We start from the raw sequence: 20,494 nt of genomic DNA on the forward strand, positions 1-20,494 counted from the left end.
CACCATTATAAAACCATGGAACCATTCATTACACCAGTATAAACCCATGGAACCATTCATTACACCAGTATAAAACCATAGAACCATTCATTACACCATTATAAAACCATAGAACCATTCAATACACCATTATAAAACCATGGAACCATTCATTACACCATTATAAAACCATGGAACCATTCATTACACCATTATAAAACCACAGAACCATTCATTACACCATTATAAAACCACAGAACCATTCATTACACCATTATAAAACCATAGAACCATTCATTACACCATTATAAAACCATAGAACCATTCATTACACCATTATAAAACCATAGAACCATTCATTACACCATTATAAAACCATAGAACCATTCATTACACCATTATAAAACCATAGAACCATTCATTACACCATTATAAAACCATAGAACCATTCAATACACCATTATAAAACCATGGAACCATTCATTACACCATTATAAAACCATAGAACCATTCAATACACCATTATAAAACCATAGAACCATTCAATACACCATTATAAAACCATGGAACCATTCATTACACCAGTATAATACCATAGAACCATTCATTACACCATTATAAAACCATGGAACCATTCATTACACCATTATAAAACCATAGAACCATTCATTACACCATTATAAAACCATAGAACCATTCATTACACCATTATAAAACCATAGAACCATTCATTACACCATTATAAAACCATAGAACCATTCATTACACCATTATAAAACCATGGAACCATTCATTACACCATTATAAAACCATAGAACCATTCATTACACCATTATAAAACCATAGAACCATTCATTACACCATTACAAAACAGTAAAAACTATTGGAGTTTCATGTAATAAAATATATTTTCTATACTGAACTCAATCTAGCGCTCTGATTGGCTATATGCCTTTGGTGCATTGTTAGGTCAGTGCCCAGTGTCCATTACTTCCTTCCTCCCCTCTCTACGACACATTGGCCACCCCTGCGCCCCCTACTGGACAGGCAGAGATGACTTACTTGGCTTCTGGATCATACTCTGCCCAAATCCGTTTAAATTCATCCAAATGATGAGGGCCCAATATGGACCAATCCCGTGTCAGATAGTCAAAATTATCCATGATGACAGCAACAAACAGATTAATGATCTGCAAGAGAGGAAAAAAAATAGTTATGGAGACTCTGGACATTCACACAACTGCCCAACCTACAGATATCAGCGCAACTGGGCAGGTTTGGACTGGGGACACCAGCAAAATACTTAGTTGGCCCTAGTGCCGGCCCAGGGCCAGTCTAATAAATGGCCAAAAGGGGCATTTGCCCTGGGTTTGCCAGGATAGGGGGGACACTAGCACATCTTTCATCTGGAATAACTTTTGGCACAAGCATCCTGCAGGAATAGCAGACCCCTCATTAAATGAAAGCTCTACAGTATGGTTATATTCATTTCTTTGCCTTTTTTTTCTTGTGGGATTCCACCATTTTGTCATTTTTCTTCTCCCATGGCTGTCGGTCCAGGGTGGGACAACTGGGGATTATGTCTATTTCAATAAACGCTGACCATTTATTAACTGCTTGCCTTACTGTACTGAACTTCATATGCTTCAGGGTTACTCTATCACACATTTCTTGGGGCAGGAGTAGGGTCGAACTGAATCCCTGCTGCCTGCTCTGGGCCTGCAAGTCCTCCTCTCCCAATGCGCCTAAAGGTCCCCATACACGGGCCGATTCTAGCTGACGATATGGGTCCCTTAGACCGATTCGGCAGCGTATCGGGCCATGTATGGGCACTAACGACGGGCCTGCCCGGGCTGAAATCGATCAGATCTTGATTGGGCAGGTTATAAAATCTAGTCGGATCGGGGACCGCATTGGCTCGTTGATGCGGTCCCCGGACCGACTTTTCCTATACGTGTTGTTATAATTCTTGGGGCCAAGCGATCGAATTAGCCTGGATTCTCCTGATATCACCCACCCGTAGGTGGGGGATATCAGGAGAAGATCCGCTCACTTGGTGACATCGCCAAGTGAGCGGATCTGAAGCTGTATGGGCACCTTAAGTATGTGGAGGGGGTTGGGTGGGCGCCAGAGGCCTGGGGTGTGTGTGGGGAACATGGCGAGGGCAGCCCCAGTGGGCCCTGCACCCCCCAGTCCGACCCTGGGCCCAAGGCCCACTGGTGCCTTAGAGCGGCCCTACCAGATCCCCTCCCTGCCTGGAACTTGTGCGCTCCACCCAGCCACTAAAAGTAACAAAACACAGTATTCAAGCACATATGCTTGTACAATATTATAAGTTCTCCGTTCTATAGGCCTGAAGGCCGGAATCTCCCCCACTGAGATGTCATAAGGATATCAAAGTGAACGATGGGCAGACCCCAGACTCACCAAGAAGGCCCAGACACAACTTGCTGGAAGTGTTAGGAATTGGGTGCACAACTGGGGTGGGGGGCCTTGGGGTGGCAGCCGCAGTGGGCCCTGGACACCCCAGTCTGACATTGCAAATGGGCCACACACTTGTCCAATTTGCACTGCTATGATTTCATTTGTCGGACAGCAATATGGGGAATGCAAAAGTGACTAAATTGTCATAAGGATATCAAAGTGGACAATGGGCAGACCCCAGACTCACCAAGAAGGCGCAGAGCATGTAGAAGCTGATAAAATAGAAGACGGCAAAGCTGCTGCCGCACTTTTCTTCGCTGGTTTCGGATTCGGGGGCACAGGGCTTACTGGGGAGACAGGCGAGCATTATCTCCTGCCAGGCTTCACCTGTGGCACATCTAGGAGAAGACGGAGATAAGGAATTAGTGTCACGGTGAGTTGAGGCTATTCCCCCTGCAGGTTAGTCAGGATCTTCTTTTCTGGGGGTGCCCTGGCAGGAAAAACAACCTATATCTGTAACTGTCAGCCTAAGGGTGAGGTCCCCAAAATATTCCCCACTGTTGGAGATCTTCCTACAGCTTGTAAGGCAAGGATCCCCAACCAGTGGCTCCGGGGCAACATGTTGCTCCCCAACCCCTTGGATGTTGCTCTCAGTGCCCCCAAACCAGGGAGTTATTTTTTAATTCCGGACTTGGGGGCAAGTTTCGGTTGAATAAAAACAAGATTTCCTACCAAATAAAGCCCCTGTAAGCTGATAGGGTGCATAGAGGCCCCTAATAGCCAATCACAGCCCTTATTTGGCTCCTCCATGAACTTTTATGGTGCTTGTGTTGCTCCCCAAGTCTTTTTACATTTGACTGTGGCTCACGAGTAAGAAAGGTTGGGGCTCCCGGTTGTAAGGGAATGAAGCAGTATGGCAGTAGCCTTGGGCTTGGCTTCTGTATGAGGAGTAGGGGGAGTACATGGCAGGTATTCAGGAGGCTCAGAACAAAGGGCAATAAAGAGAATGCACAAGGTACGACCAGTTGGTGAGTGAACAATTGGAAGGGGGGTGGACTTACTCTTGGTACTTACCTGAAGAGGAGCAGAACTGCCTGAGGGAAAGTCTGAAAATTATTGTTCCTGTTGATTTCGGTGGTGTCATTCAGTGCAATTTTCCCAAAAACCTTTAGGAAAAGAGCCAGAGTTACCCAAGGAGCCTTTTTTTGCCCCATGAGAAAAATGCATGATGCCCCGTGATAACCAATGCAGTCCCTTTACAATGTAAGTCCTATCAATATGTATATCCCTTAAGGTGAGGGTCACATGGTGTGTGGGCGGAGCAGTCACTACCATAAAGCGTCACCATCAGCCCTTATTCCTTACGGACACGGAGGCCTTGCCACAAATCCACTGACCCCAGCAGCCAAAAATTGCTTTTTGAAGCTACAATTTCATAGTTATAGTAACTTTTTATTCCTTATCTTTATATTCAGACTCACTCCTATTCATATTTAAGTCTCTCATTCGAGCCACTGCTTGGTTGCTAGGGTAATTTGGACCTTAGCAACCACATAGCTGCCAAAATTCCAAACTGGAGAGTTGCTGAATATAAAGCTAAAACCACAAATAATAAAAATGAAAATTGTTTCAGAATAGCACTATCTACAACACAATTAATACCCCCCCGTGGCCCAAGTCACATATCCCAGTAGGAACATCTCCCCTTTATTTTATGACATTGCATTTGGAAGAATGATTGCCCTAACCTTAACCAGTTGATACAAGCCCCGGGCCCCCCAATAATGTCTGTGGCTCCTTACCTGCATGCCAATGACGGCGTAGATAAAGAACAGCATGACAATGAGCAGCGCTACATAGGGGAGAGCCTGCAGAAAACCGGACAGAAAGGAAACTGTCAGCACGGAATTAAATGGCAGGAACACACATAGCAGGTAACTGTAAGGAGGGCAGGTAACTTGGGGGGCTGTTTGGGCCTCGGTGTACCTGAAATGCAAGGGCCTATTTCGAATCCCACTCCAGTCCCACGTCTTTTGACGTGGGACCCAATCACCCTATCCTCTGTAATAATAAAACAGTACCTGTACTTGATCCCAACTAAGATATAATTACCCCTTATTGGGGGCAGAACAGCCCTATTGGGTTTATTTAATGATTAAATGATTCCCTTTTCTCTGTAATAATAAAACAGTACCTGTACTTGATCCCAACTAAGATATAATTACCCCTTATTGGGGGCAGAACAGCCCTATTGGGTTTATTTCATGGTTAAATGATTCCCTTTTCTCTGTAATAATAAAACAGTACCTGTACTTGATCCCAACTAAGATATAATTACCCCTTATTGGGGGCAGAACAGCCCTATTGGGTTTATTTCATGGTTAAATGATTCCCTTTTCTCTGTAATAATAAAACAGTACCTGTACTTGATCCCAACTAAGATATAATTACCCCTTATTGGGGGCAGAACAGCCCTATTGGGTTTATTTCATGGTTAAATGATTCCCTTTTCTCTGTAATAATAAAACAGTACCTGTACTTGATCCCAACTAAGATATAATTACCCCTTATTGGGGCAGAACAGCCCTATTGGGTTTATTTCATGGTTAAATGATTCCCTTTTCTCTGTAATAATAAAACAGTACCTGTACTTGATCCCAACTAAGATATAATTACCCCTTATTGGGGGCAGAACAGCCCTATTGGGTTTATTTCATGGTTAAATGATTCCCTTTTCTCTGTAATAATAAAACAGTACCTGTACTTGATCCCAACTAAGATATAATTACCCCTTATTGGGGCAGAACAGCCCTATTGGGTTTATTTCATGGTTAAATGATTCCCTTTTCTCTGTAATAATAAAACAGTACCTGTACTTGATCCCAACTAAGATATAATTACCCCTTATTGGGGGCAGAACAGCCCTATTGGGTTTATTTCATGGTTAAATGATTCCCTTTTCTCTGTAATAATAAAACAGTACCTGTACTTGATCCCAACTAAGATATAATTACCCCTTATTGGGGCAGAACAGCCCTATTGGGTTTATTTAATGGTTAAATGATTCCCTTTTCTCTGTAATAATAAAACAGTACCTGTACTTGATCCCAACTAAGATATAATTACCCCTTATTGGGGCAGAACAGCCCTATTGGGTTTATTTCATGGTTAAATGATTCCCTTTTCTCTGTAATAATAAAACAGTACCTGTACTTGATCCCAACTAAGATATAATTACCCCTTATTGGGGGCAGAACAGCCCTATTGGGTTTATTTCATGGTTAAATGATTCCCTTTTCTCTGTAATAATAAAACAGTACCTGTACTTGATCCCAACTAAGATATAATTACCCCTTATTGGGGCAGAACAGCCTTATTGGGTTTATTTCATGGTTAAATGATTCCCTTTTCTCTGTAATAATAAAACAGTACCTGTACTTGATCCCAGCTAAGATATAATTACCCCTTATTGGGGGCAGAACAGCCCTATTGGGTTTATTTCATGGTTAAATGATTCCCTTTTCTCTGTAATAATAAAACAGTACCTGTACTTGATCCCAACTAAGATATAATTACCCCTTATTGGGGGCAGAACAGCCCTATTGGGTTTATTTAATGGTTAAATGATTCCCTTTTCTCTGTAATAATAAAACAGTACCTGTACTTGATCCCAACTAAGATATAATTACCCCTTATTGGGGGCAGAACAGCCCTATTGGGTTTATTTCATGGTTAAATGATTCCCTTTTCTCTGTAATAATAAAACAGTACCTGTACTTGATCCCAACTAAGATATAATTACCCCTTATTGGGGCAGAACAGCCTTATTGGGTTTATTTCATGGTTAAATGATTCCCTTTTCTCTGTAATAATAAAACAGTACCTGTACTTGATCCCAACTAAGATATAATTACCCCTTATTGGGGGCAGAACAGCCCTATTGGGTTTATTTCATGGTTAAATGATTCCCTTTTCTCTGTAATAATAAAACAGTACCTGTACTTGATCCCAACTAAGATATAATTACCCCTTATTGGGGCAGAACAGCCTTATTGGGTTTATTTCATGGTTAAATGATTCCCTTTTCTCTGTAATAATAAAACAGTACCTGTACTTGATCCCAACTAAGATATAATTACCCCTTATTGGGGCAGAACAGCCCTATTGGGTTTATTTCATGGTTAAATGATTCCCTTTTCTCTGTAATAATAAAACAGTACCTGTACTTGATCCCAACTAAGATATAATTACCCCTTATTGGGGGCAGAACAGCCCTATTGGGTTTATTTAATGGTTAAATGATTCCCTTTTCTCTGTAATAATAAAACAGTACCTGTACTTGATCCCAACTAAGATATAATTACCCCTTATTGGGGGCAGAACAGCCCTATTGGGTTTATTTAATGGTTAAATGATTCCCTTTTCTCTGTAATAATAAAACAGTACCTGTACTTGATCCCAACTAAGATATAATTACCCCTTATTGGGGGCAGAACAGCCCTATTGGGTTTATTTCATGGTTAAATGATTCCCTTTTCTCTGTAATAATAAAACAGTAACTGTACTTGATCCCAACTAAGATATAATTACCCCTTATTGGGGCAGAACAGCCCTATTGGGTTTATTTCATGGTTAAATGATTCCCTTTTCTCTGTAATAATAAAACAGTACCTGTACTTGATCCCAACTAAGATATAATTACCCCTTATTGGGGCAGAACAGCCCTATTGGGTTTATTTAATGGTTAAATGATTCCCTTTTCTCTGTAATAATAAAACAGTACCTGTACTTGATCCCAACTAAGATATAATTACCCCTTATTGGGGGCAGAACAGCCCTATTGGGTTTATTTCATGGTTAAATGATTCCCTTTTCTCTGGAATAATAAAACAGTACCTGTACTTCAGCATTCTGGATAATAGATCCCATACCTGTATTGTTAATATTAGCCCACTCTACACTAAATGATACTCGTAATAACCCAGTTTCATCATTCCTCCTCCCAGTCGATTCTCACTCCTATCTCTCTTATGGTCGTGTCGCTTTTATCTTTACCCTGCCCTCCTTCCTAAGAACTGTACCAAATTATCCCAGTGGTGCGCTGATTAACTGACCCCATTAACAAAAAGAGGAAAATAAGTCACAATTTAATCTCTTGAATTTCCTAGACAGTCTGGTAGGGGTCACTGTTGAGCTTTGTGTAAACCAGTCACTCTAAAGGTCCCCATACACGGGCCGATTGTAGCTGCCGATATGGGTCCCTTAGACCGACTCAGCAGCTTATCGGCCCGTGTATGGGCACTAACGTGGGGCCTGCCCGACCGATATCTGGCCTGAAATTGGGCAGATCTCGGTCGGGCAGGTTAGAAAATCTAGTCAGATCGGTGACCAGCTCGTTGATGCAGCCCCCGGACCGATTTTGCCTATACCTGCCGTTATAATTCAATCGTTTGGCCCCAGGGCCAAACGATCGAATTACCCTGGATTCTCTCGATATCGCCCACCCGTAGGTGGGAATATCGGGAGAAGATCCGCTTGCTTGGCGACATCGCCAAACGAGTGGATCTTATGGCCTTAAGGGTGAAGACACACGGAGCTACTAGTAGCAGCTACTTGTCGTGGCTACTAAAACAGACAATGCTGATCATTTACTGATAATTGTCTCTACATGTGTTTAGCAGAGGCAATTCTCAGTATTGTCTATGGCAGGGGATTTTCTGGCGTGTAGTAGCCTTGAAAAAGTAGCTGCTACTAGTAGCCCAGTGTGTCTTCACCCTAAAGGCCAGAAAATCCCCTGCCATAGACAATACTGAGAATTGCCTCTGCTAAAACACATGTAGAGACAATTATCAGTAAATGATCAGCATTTTCTATTTTAGTAGCCATGACAAGTAGCTGCTACTAGTAGCTCTGTGTGTCTTCACCCTAACATCAGTTATCCATGCAATACAACCCCACTGGCATAACCATCATGTTATTAGTTCCTAGGGGGTTCCCATGTGCCTATGGACTCTCCCAAACTTCATGCAATAGAATAGACTATGTGCCAAGGCAACCAATGCTGCTAGCCCTTCATTAGCAATCTATTAATCTTTCCCATGGTTTGGGAACCCCTACTGTGGTGGGTGATGCATGGATTATTTGCAAAGCAGAGGGGCTTCAAGTCTCAAAATCCCTTCCAGTGGCTCAGTAGGTCCTCTCTCAAGATCCTTAGGTTGGCAGACCTTGATAACAAGACTAAAGGTGGCCATATACATGAAGACCTGACAAATGATTGGGCCAAACAATTGAATCATGTTGACGGGATACAGGCTGTTGGGACGAGGACCTCATCAACACACCAATGTGCTCCTTGTTCTAATGTGATTGGGTAGGTCCGTCTAAAGGTCCCCATACACGAGACGATCTGCTCGCTTGGTGATGCGGAGAGCGGATCTTCTCCCGATATCCCCACCTACGGGTGGGCGATGTAGGGAGAATTCAGGATAATTTGATCGTTTGGCCCTGGGGTGATCGAATTATAACGGCGGGTATAGGAAAAGTCGGTCTGGGGGCCACATCAACGAGCCGATGCGGTCCCCAATCCGACTAGATTTTCTAACCTGCCAGATCGAGATCCCAATTTCAGGCCCGTCGGTAGTGCCCATACATGGGCCGATTAGCTGCCGAATCGGTCTAAGGGACCAATATCGGCAGGTAGAATCGCCCGGTGTATGGGGACCTTAAGGGGCAAGATAAACACCCGACAGACCATTGGCAGCTTTTATTGGCCCGGGTATGGCCACCTTTACCGAGCATAAGGACTGAACGAATAACACAAGACCAGCCCATTTCATGTTACCTGGAAAGACTTGATGAAAGTCCATAGCAGAGTCCGGATCCCTTCTCCGCGGCTGAGAAGCTTCACAAGCCTCATGACTCGGAAGAGCCTGAAGAAGGTGATGGAGATGCGGGAATTCTCCTCGACGTTCTGGAAATCCAGAGACACACGGGCGGCGGTTACAGAGAAGATGTGGGCTGGAGACCCTTGGAGACCACCTGCTTCACTATGCCTTACCTGGCCTGTAAAGCCACTTGTACTCTGTTCTGTCTGAGAAGAACCACACCTATCGGTTCTTGATTCCCACCCTAGCTTTGATATCATCCCAAAAAACAGAGCTATAAGCTGATTCCCTCTTTATTTATATGAAAATACTCTCTTTATTGCCTTCCTGTTTCCTGGAGAAAAGACCAAAGACCAAAGACCATCTTCTGTCTAAAGCTTATTTGTAAACCTTCTGAGATTATTCTCTACGCTTCCCCCTTCTTCTATCTCACTAGACCTAATTCAACAGCTAGACAACAATATAAATTGTATTCCAAGGGGTCAACCCACTGTATCATCTCATCAAGAGTAGTTTGCCTTTACAAATACATGCTGAAGTCTAGAACCATAATGCACTGGAATAAAGCTGAATAGGTCTTATAGTCTCCATCTTGTTTATGGAGACTTGGAGATCTCCCTAATTGTGGAGGTAGATAATGGATTGGGTGGTTTCTGAGTAGGGATTTCATTTTATTCACATCGCATCAATGTCAAATGACTTGGTTTACATTTCTACATCTCCACCCCGTGTTAACTGTAGCCACTCAATGGGGTATCTAAGGGGCTTATGATTGTCAAGTCCCACAGAAGACAAGACATTTGGAGTTTTTTTCTTATATAATCTGAAATATCTCCTGCAATTTGGTTCTGCATCAACTAAATTTTATTAATAATCATTGTAACCCAAAAAAATGCTTCCTTGTTAATATCCCTAATACCCTTCTGCCCCTCTGCATCTATTTTTTTTTGTTACAATAAACAAACACCTGCAGGAAGAAAAGAACATCAAACAGGAGAAAGAAAGAAACCACAAGACATGTTCCGTGGAATGTGCTAAAAACATGATCTTTTTGCTCCGGTAAACAGTAGTGGTCAAAATGGTCGGCACGACCCACAGCATCCCCTAGAATAGGGACTAGCTTCTGCACTTGTAGTTGTACATCAACGCAAGTGGTTGGTCTAAATACTGCATGAGGTTCTTAAGCCTATATTCTAGGGGAGTGGTCCCCAAACTGGGGAGCTAGAAGAGCCCTGGGCAAACTTGGGCCAAGTTTGTGTAAGATTGGGGTTCAGCCTTAGTGTAAGTTTTTGGGAAAATACCTATTTGCCCTAGAGCAGGGGTCGGGAACCTTTTTGGCTGAGAGAGCCATAAACACCACATATTGTAAAATGTAATTCCGTGAGAGCCATACAATGGCCAACAGGAGCTAGGCCAAAGCCAGGGCCTCAATTGGTGGCTGCCTGTGGAGGACGCGGGTTCAAGTGCAAGCCGGTAACCCGGATGCAGAGGAGGGCGTGGCCTGCACTCGGCGGATAGAAGACGTGTTCTAAGGCTTAGAACAAGTCTTCTATCCGCCAAGCGCAGGCCACGCCCCCCGTTATTTTTTTTTATTAAAGATTTGGCAGCGAGCCAGATGCAGCCATCTAAAGAGCCGCATCTGGCTCACAAGCCGTAGGTTCCCTACCCCTGCCCTAGAGAATACACCTCATTTATGGCTATTGGGCGAAAATATATTTGGCTTCCATACATATTAATGACTAATATTTTAGAGAGGCTTCAGATGGGGTTTTTGCCTTCCTCTGGGCCAACTAGCAGTTAGGCAGGTTATATATAGGCATTATGGTTGAACGTGATGGACGTGTGTCTTTTTTCAACCCAACTTACTATGTTACTATGTATTTTCCTAGATCAAGGTTAGGGTTTGGACGAGGAGGGAAGGACCAATGAACTGAATTGGTATTGCTGATAGAATAAAGAATTATGTGGCTCTTCCATACCAGGTTTTATCTGTAAAATTTAGCAAATGGAGCACAAGACATGTTTGTCCACATTTCCAGCAAGTGTCCCGCTTGTTCCATCCTTCTCGTATTAATATGCCAGAAAGGTTGGCCCCCAGTTGGAATAGCTGACGGGCTGGCCTTTTTGTCAGTGAAGGCATTCATAGAGTCCAAGAAAAGCTTACAGTTACAAAGAGTGATACACAACAGTTTCACAGATCAGGAGACACCAGAACAAATACACAATATGGCGGCCACACGGCATGCAAAGAGAGAAAGAGAGAGAGACTGGACAAGGTTTGGAGAGAAAACCCTGGAGTCAGGGGCACACAAGTGTGTCAGGAAGTGTAAGAGAAAAAAAGGGGGACAGTGCTCTTGAGGGTTCTTGGTCTTACCATAGAGGAGGAGCATTGGGCATGTTCACCTGGCTTTAAAGAAAGGCAGACAGAGATAAGATATAACACCGGCTAAATCCACAGGGGTGGAATATACAGTAATATGAGCAGCACGGGGGCGGAGGAGGACAGAAGCACACACTTAGGGAGCTAGCAGCACCAGTACAATACAACCCAAGCCTCTAATTAAGCAGATATGGGAAATTGGCACTAATCTGTGTCTCTGATTGGCTTCCTAATGAGTGGACCAAGAAGCAGCCATGGTCAGTAGAACTCCGGGTTAGACATAGTATGGTGTGAAAGATTGGTTTCCTAATGAGTCTCTCACTCGTGGACCAAGAAGCAGCCATGGTCGGTGGAACTCCGGGTTAGACATAGCATGGTGTGAAAGATTGGTTTCCTAATGAGTCTCCCACTCGTAGACCAAGAAGCAGCCATGGTCGGTGGAACTCCGGGTTAGACATAGTCTGGTGTGAAAGATGTTATTGACTTACAACAGTTGAACGTGGTTTGGATTGCCCCATTCCTTCCCGTGAGAACCCCCAATAGGACTGTGACAATCCAAATGCTGTGTATAACTCTCCAAACAGTGGATACACGTAGACCTGAGCTCTGATGGACTTGTTCAAGTTCTAAATATACTATAGGCACAAGGGAGCATAAACCTTCCATAACAGTTCTGGGCTACCCATGACTACAAATCCCAGCGTGCAGGAAACTGAAGTCCAAGGATAAAGAGCAACTCTACTCAATGGAACATTCCGGCTCACCAGAGACATATTAATGGAAGAGGATCCTCCAATGAGCATCCTGCTTGCTCTCTGTACACCCAGCTCCTCGTTCTTTTTTCATGGGACCACAACTGGAAGAAGCAATAGACTTCTATCCAGCACTATGTCTGTCCTTCTGATGTCCAATTTCAAGGAAATGTCAACACCCCCTTGCCCAGTTATCTGGCTGGTAAGATTCTCATTGAGACATGTTTTTACATCTGTAATTAGGTTTTGGCCTAGTACTTTGGAGAGCTGGAGAGTGCAACTGGGGAGCTTTATGGGGGGTTCACATCTCCTGGACATGTAAAATAAGGCCACTTATAAGGGGATTATCATTCTAAAACCTGAAATTTAGGACAACTGATCTCAAATCATGATTCAAAGTTGCCATCTGGCTAAACCCGTTATGGGTCATTTGCTAGAATGTCCATGTAGTCCATGAAGTCCATGGTAAGGGCACACAGTAAGAAATGGTTCTTCTATACCAGCTCCATAGCATTTTAGATCAACACTAAAGGGGTTAAATAATAATGGAAGCCATAGCACAGCACAATAAAGTTGCTTCCAAGCTCTCCATGCCCATTGGGCCAACTGAAGCATCCAATGAGAATACTGTCTGCTCTGTGTATGTATGCTTTCCCGCCTCAATAGTATTGGGCGGCCCTTCAGACATTCCAGTGCAACATTGGTCCACAATAATTCAGAGCATGCTGGGAGTTGTAGTTCTGCAATATTTGGGTAGTTGATGGTCGAGAAACATTGCTATGGAAGTATTATATCACAATGCAGAATTTCATATCTCCAGTGTATTATTTGCCCCAGTGCCTATTCTCTACATGCACAGTTGAGTACTGGTGATGGACATCTGTGGTCACATCACTGCTGGTGGTGATCAATAGAACAAGCATTGGACCATAACAGCTCTCAGTGTGTATTTTCCTGCCAGGGAGAAAGGGCCTGCCAATCTCAATGGGCAACCTTGCATGAGGAAAGGTGTCTCTATATGAGGGTCCTAAGAGGTTAAATCTTCAGGGGGGTTGGTTTACTTCTCCTTTACCATGATCAGATCTTAGACAAAAGTTATTAATTGTGCATTTACTAACATTTATTGTTTCTGTATTGCAAGCAGTTGAACTGAAGCTCTTTTAGTTACTTCCTTATCTAGCATTAAGCTCTGCCCCCTTTTGCTTCCTGAGCACTCCTTCTCTCTGGCTATGAAGACCTCAAAGAGATGCCTACTGAGCATGCTCACTGCACCTCTTTGAGGTCATCACAGTCAGAGAGAAAAGGAGTTCGCAGAGGGCAAAAGGGGGCGGAGCTTCATGCTAGGAAGTAACTAAAAGAGCTGTAGCTGTAACGGAGAAACAAAATAAAACAGTATGTTATTCTGGGGGCTATACAGAGTCATTTTAGAGAATGACATATGCCGATAATTGGCAGTGTGTCCCCTCTGGAGGCTTCAATATTCCCTACCTGTAATTATAGGTGATAATTTCTATTTAATGACCAGCCAGTTCCATGTCCGTCCCGTCCTCTGCAGCTTAAACCATTGCTGTGCCTAATGCTTTCACATTACTTCCCATGGTTTTATAGGGGATGTTTTCTCATATTGAAAGAAAAATATATATAATTCTATATATATATTTCAGCCTTATTTATTTAAGATTTGTGTTGTTTTTCTCTGAGCGCTGCACCATCCCAGGGATCCCTTAGGGCTTTCCAAGACTGTTTGGATAGTATACTAATATTAATATAGTAATAGTAATATTGGAAATTGTATTATTCTACGCATGCAAAGGATCCTGCACTGCCACAGTGGAATCTCGGAAAATCCATGGTGGAGCAGCGCTCAAAGGAGTGGTGGTCCATGGTCCAATGTTAGGGATTATATTCACTAGGGCAGGGGGTCCCCAACCTTTCTTACTCCTGAGCCACAGTCAAATGTAAAAAGACTTGGGGAGCAACACAAGCATCATAAACGTTCATGGAGGAGCCAAATAAGGGCTGTTATTGGCTATTAGGCAGCCTCTATGCACCCTATCAGCTTACAGGGGGCTTTATTTGGTAGGAAATCTTGTTTTTATTCAACCAAAACTTGCCCCCAAGTCAGGAATTCAAAAATAACTCCCTGGTTTGGGGGCACTGAGAGCAACATCCAAGGGGTTGGGGAGCAACATGTTGCCCCGGAGCCACTGGTTGGGGATCACTGCTCTAGGGGGTGCCAAACAAATTGGCAACCACTAGACACTTGACTTTTAAATGGATGCGGGGATAACCCTGTGCTGTACAATGTTCTACTAATATTATATAATCAGTAAAAAAGTGTCTGGCATGGTCAGGGGCACTACTGCAGAGACTGTGCCCCTTGGCATGGCTTTGAGATGGACTGGGAACATGATGTGGCTAGGCAAGGGCATTGTAGGGCCATGAACTGTGCTTCAAACACTGCATCATGGTCACATGAACTGACAAAGTCTGAAAGCCAACATCTTACTGCAGATAAAAAAGGGCTAAAAACCTCTCTGTATAAAAAGGAGGGCATTTGGCTTGGGGTATCTGTGACAGTCTGACCCTGGCTGGCTTAAACAGGTCAACTGCCTCCATTAGAATCTCATTGTGCCCAACACATTCTTGAGCAAGTAGGGCATCTGAGGACCCTGAATCAGTAGAAAATGTCAGGGTGACTTTTGGTAGCCAGTGATTCCTGGAGCTGTTGAATGTGCCATTTTCGGATCTACTCATTGTAGTCTAAAGCATCTAAAGGTGCCCATACACCTTCAGATCCAATGGGTGGGCGATATTGGGAGAATCCAGGCTAATTCGGTTAATTGAATTATCACAACGGGTATAGGCAAAGTCGGTTTGGGGACCGCATCAATGAGCCGATGTGGTCCCCGATCCAACTAGATCTTTTAACCTGCCCAATTTCAGGCCAGATATCGGTCAGGCAGGCCCCTTGTTTCTGCCCCTACATGGGGCAATAAGCTGCTGAATCGGTCTAAGGGACCCATATCAGCAGCTAGAATCGGCCCGTGTATGGGGACCTTTACTGTATATAGGTCCCCAGAATGGCAAGTGGGTTCTTTATAGTGGCATACCCTTTGCTCTACTGCACTGTTATTCCTAACCATTCAAAACTCTAGACTCAGTTACATAAACTATAGGATAGGGTTAATAAATGAAGTCATTTATTTAATAAATGATGATAGTATCCCACCATGAAACAACATGGGTACTCTTTATCGCCTCATAGTATCACTAAAAGAAAATTACACCCCTTTTTGATAAGAGCTTAGTCAGCTGGAGTCAGGAAGGAATTTTTCCCCCTCTGGGGCAAATTAGAGAGGCTTCAGATGGGGTTTTTGCCTTCCTCTGGATCAACTAGCAGTTAGGCAGGTTATATATAGGCATTATGGTTGAACGTGATGGACGTATGTCTTTTTTCAACCTAACTTACTATGTTACTATATTATGTAGAAAAGGTGCATAAAAACTGCCCAATATAAATATCTGATTGCACAGATTGAAAGGAAGCCATGATACCATTTTCCAACCCCCTTTAGGCTTACAGTGTCATGCAATCCCTCCCTCACCTTCCATAGTAGGCGGTGCATAGATGCTCTGGAAAGCTGAGGGACTTCAAGCCCCAGAATCCATCACTTCATAGTGGAACAAGGTTAGTGGGAGTAGTTTCATAGCACTGTGAGCCTAAGGGGGGCGGGGAACTGGTTCCAGATACCACACAGACAACTACCGTGGTTTCAATCTGTGGAATCAGGTATTTCCCTGTAAAAAGGCCATAACATCTGTACTGTTTAGAAACTAAAGGTCAAAATCTAGTGCAGATGACAATTTCCAAGATAAAATGGTGTAAATTGGGGATATTTTGGATCTAGAGAGAATTTTCTTTTCATTGATCTTTTTTTTTTAAAGATACACTGTCCTAAATAAAAACCCTTTGCTAATCTATAGGTGGAGCTCTCGTGAGATATTACCTAGAATGGATCCAAATACACAGGAACTAGGGCTTACATAATAATAAATCAGATTCCGATGAACAGAATACATCATCAACGTATCTTTCAAATGACCAATTATACAATGCCATTTCTCATAATATAATTTTTTTATGATTGACATATTGGGTTCAGTTCTCCTTTTAGACACGTAATGTACCACATCTCATTTACTAACACTGGACACGTTCGCCTAAATGCCGTAATATAACCCACAAAGACCAATCACAGATTGGTTACATTGGTTTAGGATTTAGCACTTTCAGTAGAATCCAAAATGGGCCCATTTATTAAAATTCGAATTGCATTTTTTTTTCTGCAAATTGTTGTGAAATTTTCTGGTGAATTTTGGTGAATTTTTCTGCAAATTAACACAATCAATTCATATTTTCTTGTGAAAGAAAAATTGCTGAGGTCCAATTATTATGGATTTGGCATTATTCTGCATTAGTTTAATTGCAGAGGAAGGTTAAAAAGCTAATGGCTGATTGGTTGCACATTTGCCCAATGTTAGTAAATGAGGCTACCTGACTTCGGCATTTCGGCAGTAAAAGAGCTTGACAATAAGACAGTCGATATGAATGAAATTTCCAATGTCAAGCAGTGACTGGTAACTGAATATTCATTGTGGGCTGCGATCCCATAGCAACCTACGCTAGTGGGAGACAGGACGGTACAGAGGATTCCCTAGAATACGGGAGCAGAGAGAACAGAATGGCCTGTGGGAGAGAAATGCTCGTATCATGCCAGATTACAGAGACAGTGCAGGGCTAAAACTGTATAGCAGGAAAAGTGTAAAAACACAAAAACGAATTTCAAGCACAAAAAACGGAATTGGATAGAAGTATTTCGAGTTTCCAGGAGGTTGCTGGGCGCCAAGTGCAGAGCGGTCACTTTTTAAAGAGACAGAGACGGGAATCTTCCGACGTCTCAGTTGTTGTAGATAGGATTTCCACCATTTTTTTCTTGTAATACTGGCCTTTGCGTTGGGGAAGTAGGCAGGGTGTAAGTGGAGGGGGCAAGGAAATGGGTGGGGTATAGGTGGGTCTGTACTTATAAGGAGTAATCCTTTAGGGGAGAGGATCGGGAAAGCAAGGAATTTGTAGGGTATTTACCAGCAATTGTAATTCTGGCCCTAGCTAGTGATTTACTGGCGGGGCTGGTCCTTTTTCTCTGTAATAATAAAACAGTACCTGTACTTGATCCCAACTAAGATATAATTACCCCTTATTGGGGGCAGAACAGCCCTATTGGGTTTATTTAATGGTTAAATGATTCCCTTTTCTCTGTAATAATAAAACAGTACTTGTACTTGATCCCAACTAAGATATAATTACCCCTTATTGGGACAGAACAGCCCTATTGGGTTTATTTAATGGTTAAATGATTCCCTTTTCTCTGTAATAATAAAACAGTACCTGTACTTGATCCCAACTAAGATATAATTACCCCTTATTGGGGCAGAACAGCCCTATTGGGTTTATTTCATGGTTAAATGATTCCCTTTTCTCTGTAATAATAAAACAGTACCTGTACTTGATCCCAACTAAGATATAATTACCCCTTATTGGGGCAGAACAGCCCTATTGGGTTTATTTCATGGTTAAATGATTCCCTTTTCTCTGTAATAATAAAACAGTACCTGTACTTGATCCCAACTAAGATATAATTACCCCTTATTGGGGGCAGAACACAAACGACTGCTTTCTAAGCTAAGGTCTATTGGTCTTAGTGAAGCCGTTTGCACATGGATAGGAAACCGGCTACAGGATCGGGTACAGAGGGGGGTTGTTAATGGTACATTCTCTACTTGGAATAAGGTTCTCAGTGGGGCCGCTCATGGTTTGGTACTGGGTCCACTTTTGTTTAACTTGTTTATTAATGACTTAGGGGAGGGGATTATGGGTAATGTATCAGTGTTTGCAGATGACACAAAACTCTGCAGGCCAGTCAGTTCTATCCAGGATGTGACATCCCTGCAGCAGGATCTTGACCAACTGGCAATCTGGGCAGCTAAGTGGCAGATGAGATTTAATGTGGATAAATGTAAGGTCATGCACCTGGGATGTAACAATATGCAAGCCCTGTATACCCTTAATGGGACTGCACTAGGCAAATCCATAATGGAGAAGGACCTTGGAGTCCTTGTAGATAATAAACTTGGCTGTAGCAAGCAATGCCAGGCAGCAGGGGCAAGGGCAAACTGGGTTCTGAGCTGTATTAAATGGGGTATAGATTCACGGGAGGGGGGGGGTTATTCTTCCCCTTTACAGAGCGCTGGTAAGGCCCCATCTAGAATATGCTGTTCAGTTTTGGTCTCCAGTGCTCAAACGGGACATTATTGAGTTAGAGAGGGTCCAGAGAAGGGCAACTAAGCTGGTAAAGGGTATGGGAAGTCTCAGTTATGGGGAAAGACTGGCCCAGTTGGGTTTGTTTACACTGGGGAAGAGGCGCTTAAGGGGGGATATGATAACTATGTATAAATATATAAGGGGATCATATAATAACCTCTCTAATGTTTTATTTACCAGTAGGGCCTTCCAACGGGCACGAGGGCCCCATATATGCCAGCGGCATAGAGGCGGGGCAGGCAATATATGATTGACAACTCAGATTTTTAATAACAATTACATTAACTTCCCATTCAGCACTTCCTATACATCACCCAGATGGCAAATGCACAAGATTTTGGGTTGATACAAAGCTTGCACACAAAATGGCGCCGGCCTGCTGGCTGTGACTACTAATTCCAAGACTGAAGGGAAAATAAATTCAATCATTGAAATAGTGTAAGTAAAGTTTATTTTGCTCTACCGACCTGATTTAAAAGGATTTCTTAGGATGACAGGCCCCCTTTAAGACTTGCACTGAGCACTATTAGGATTCCTTAGGGTGACAGGTCCCCTTTAAGACTTGCACTGAGCACTATTAGGGCAGTGAGGGGGTTGGGGAATGCCCTGCCGGGGGATGTTCGGTAGGGGGTTCCTCACGGTGAGGGCAGTGAGGTTGGGGAATGCCCTGCCGGGGGATGTTGTGTAGGGGGTTCCTCACGGTGAGGGCAGTGAGAGGGTTGGGGAATGCCCTGCCGGGGGATGTTGGGTAGGGGGTTCCTCACGGGGAGGGCAGTGAGGTTGGGGAATGCCCTGCCGGGGGATGTTGGGTAGGGGGTTCCTCGCGGTGAGGGCAGTGAGAGGGTTGGGGAATGCCCTGCCGGGGGATGTTGGGTAGGGGGTTCCTCACAGAGAGGGCAGTGAGGGGGTTGGGGAATGCCCTGCCGGGGGATGTTGGGTAGGGGGTTCCTCACGGGGAGGGCAGTGAGGGGGTTGGGGAATGCCCTGCCGGGGGATGTTGGGTAGGGGGTTCCTCACGGGGAGGGCAGTGAGGAGGTTGGGGAATGCCCTGCCGGGGGATGTTGGGTAGGGGGTTCCTCACAGAGAGGGCAGTGAGGGGGTTGGGGAATGCCCTGCCGGGGGATGTTGGGTAGGGGGTTCCTCACGGTGAGGGCAGTGAGGGGGTTGGGGAATGCCCTGCCGGGGGATGTTGGGTAGGGGGTTCCTCACGGGGAGGGCAGTGAGGGGGTTGGGGAATGCCCTGCCGGGGGATGTTGGGTAGGGGGTTCCTCACGGTGAGGGCAGTGAGGGGGTTGGGGAATGCCCTGCCGGGGGATGTTGGGTAGGGGGTTCCTCACGGGGAGGGCAGTGAGGGGGTTGGGGAATGCCCTGTCGGGGGATGTTGGGTAGGGGGTTCCTCACGGTGAGGGCAGTGAGGGGGTTGGGGAATGCCCTGCCGGGGGATGTTGGGTAGGGGGTTCCTCACGGTGAGGGCAGTGAGGAGGTTGGGGAATGCCCTGCCGGGGGATGTTGGGTAGGGGGTTCCTCACGGGGAGGGCAGTGAGGGGGTTGGGGAATGCCCTGTCGGGGGATGTTGGGTAGGGGGTTCCTCACGGTGAGGGCAGTGAGGGGGTTGGGGAATGCCCTGCCGGGGGATGTTGGGTAGGGGGTTCCTCACGGTGAGGGCAGTGAGGTTGGGGAATGCCCTGCCGGG

The 20,494-nt window shown here is 44.3% G+C and overlaps 1 protein-coding gene across 12 annotated transcripts in view; it reads right to left on the bottom strand.

Moving 5' to 3' along the window:
* Positions 1 to 20,494, bottom strand: part of cacna1c (calcium channel, voltage-dependent, L type, alpha 1C subunit) — a 291,786-nt gene that overhangs the window by 15,069 nt on the left and 256,223 nt on the right. For all 12 annotated transcript variants that reach the window (XM_031898600.1, XM_031898603.1, XM_031898598.1 and 9 more), the window contains 6 exons: positions 11,662 to 11,694; positions 9,245 to 9,373; positions 4,206 to 4,271; positions 3,478 to 3,569; positions 2,651 to 2,801; positions 1,042 to 1,169 (listed from right to left, as the gene is read on the bottom strand). In XM_031898600.1, coding sequence (XP_031754460.1) covers positions 1,042 to 1,169; positions 2,651 to 2,801; positions 3,478 to 3,569; positions 4,206 to 4,271; positions 9,245 to 9,373; positions 11,662 to 11,694 — 599 coding nt within the window. The remainder of the gene's footprint in view (positions 1 to 1,041; positions 1,170 to 2,650; positions 2,802 to 3,477; positions 3,570 to 4,205; positions 4,272 to 9,244; positions 9,374 to 11,661; positions 11,695 to 20,494) is intronic.

This window comes from Xenopus tropicalis, chromosome 3, assembly GCF_000004195.4.
Source record: "Xenopus tropicalis strain Nigerian chromosome 3, UCB_Xtro_10.0, whole genome shotgun sequence".
NCBI classification, from domain to species: domain Eukaryota; kingdom Metazoa; phylum Chordata; class Amphibia; order Anura; family Pipidae; genus Xenopus; species Xenopus tropicalis.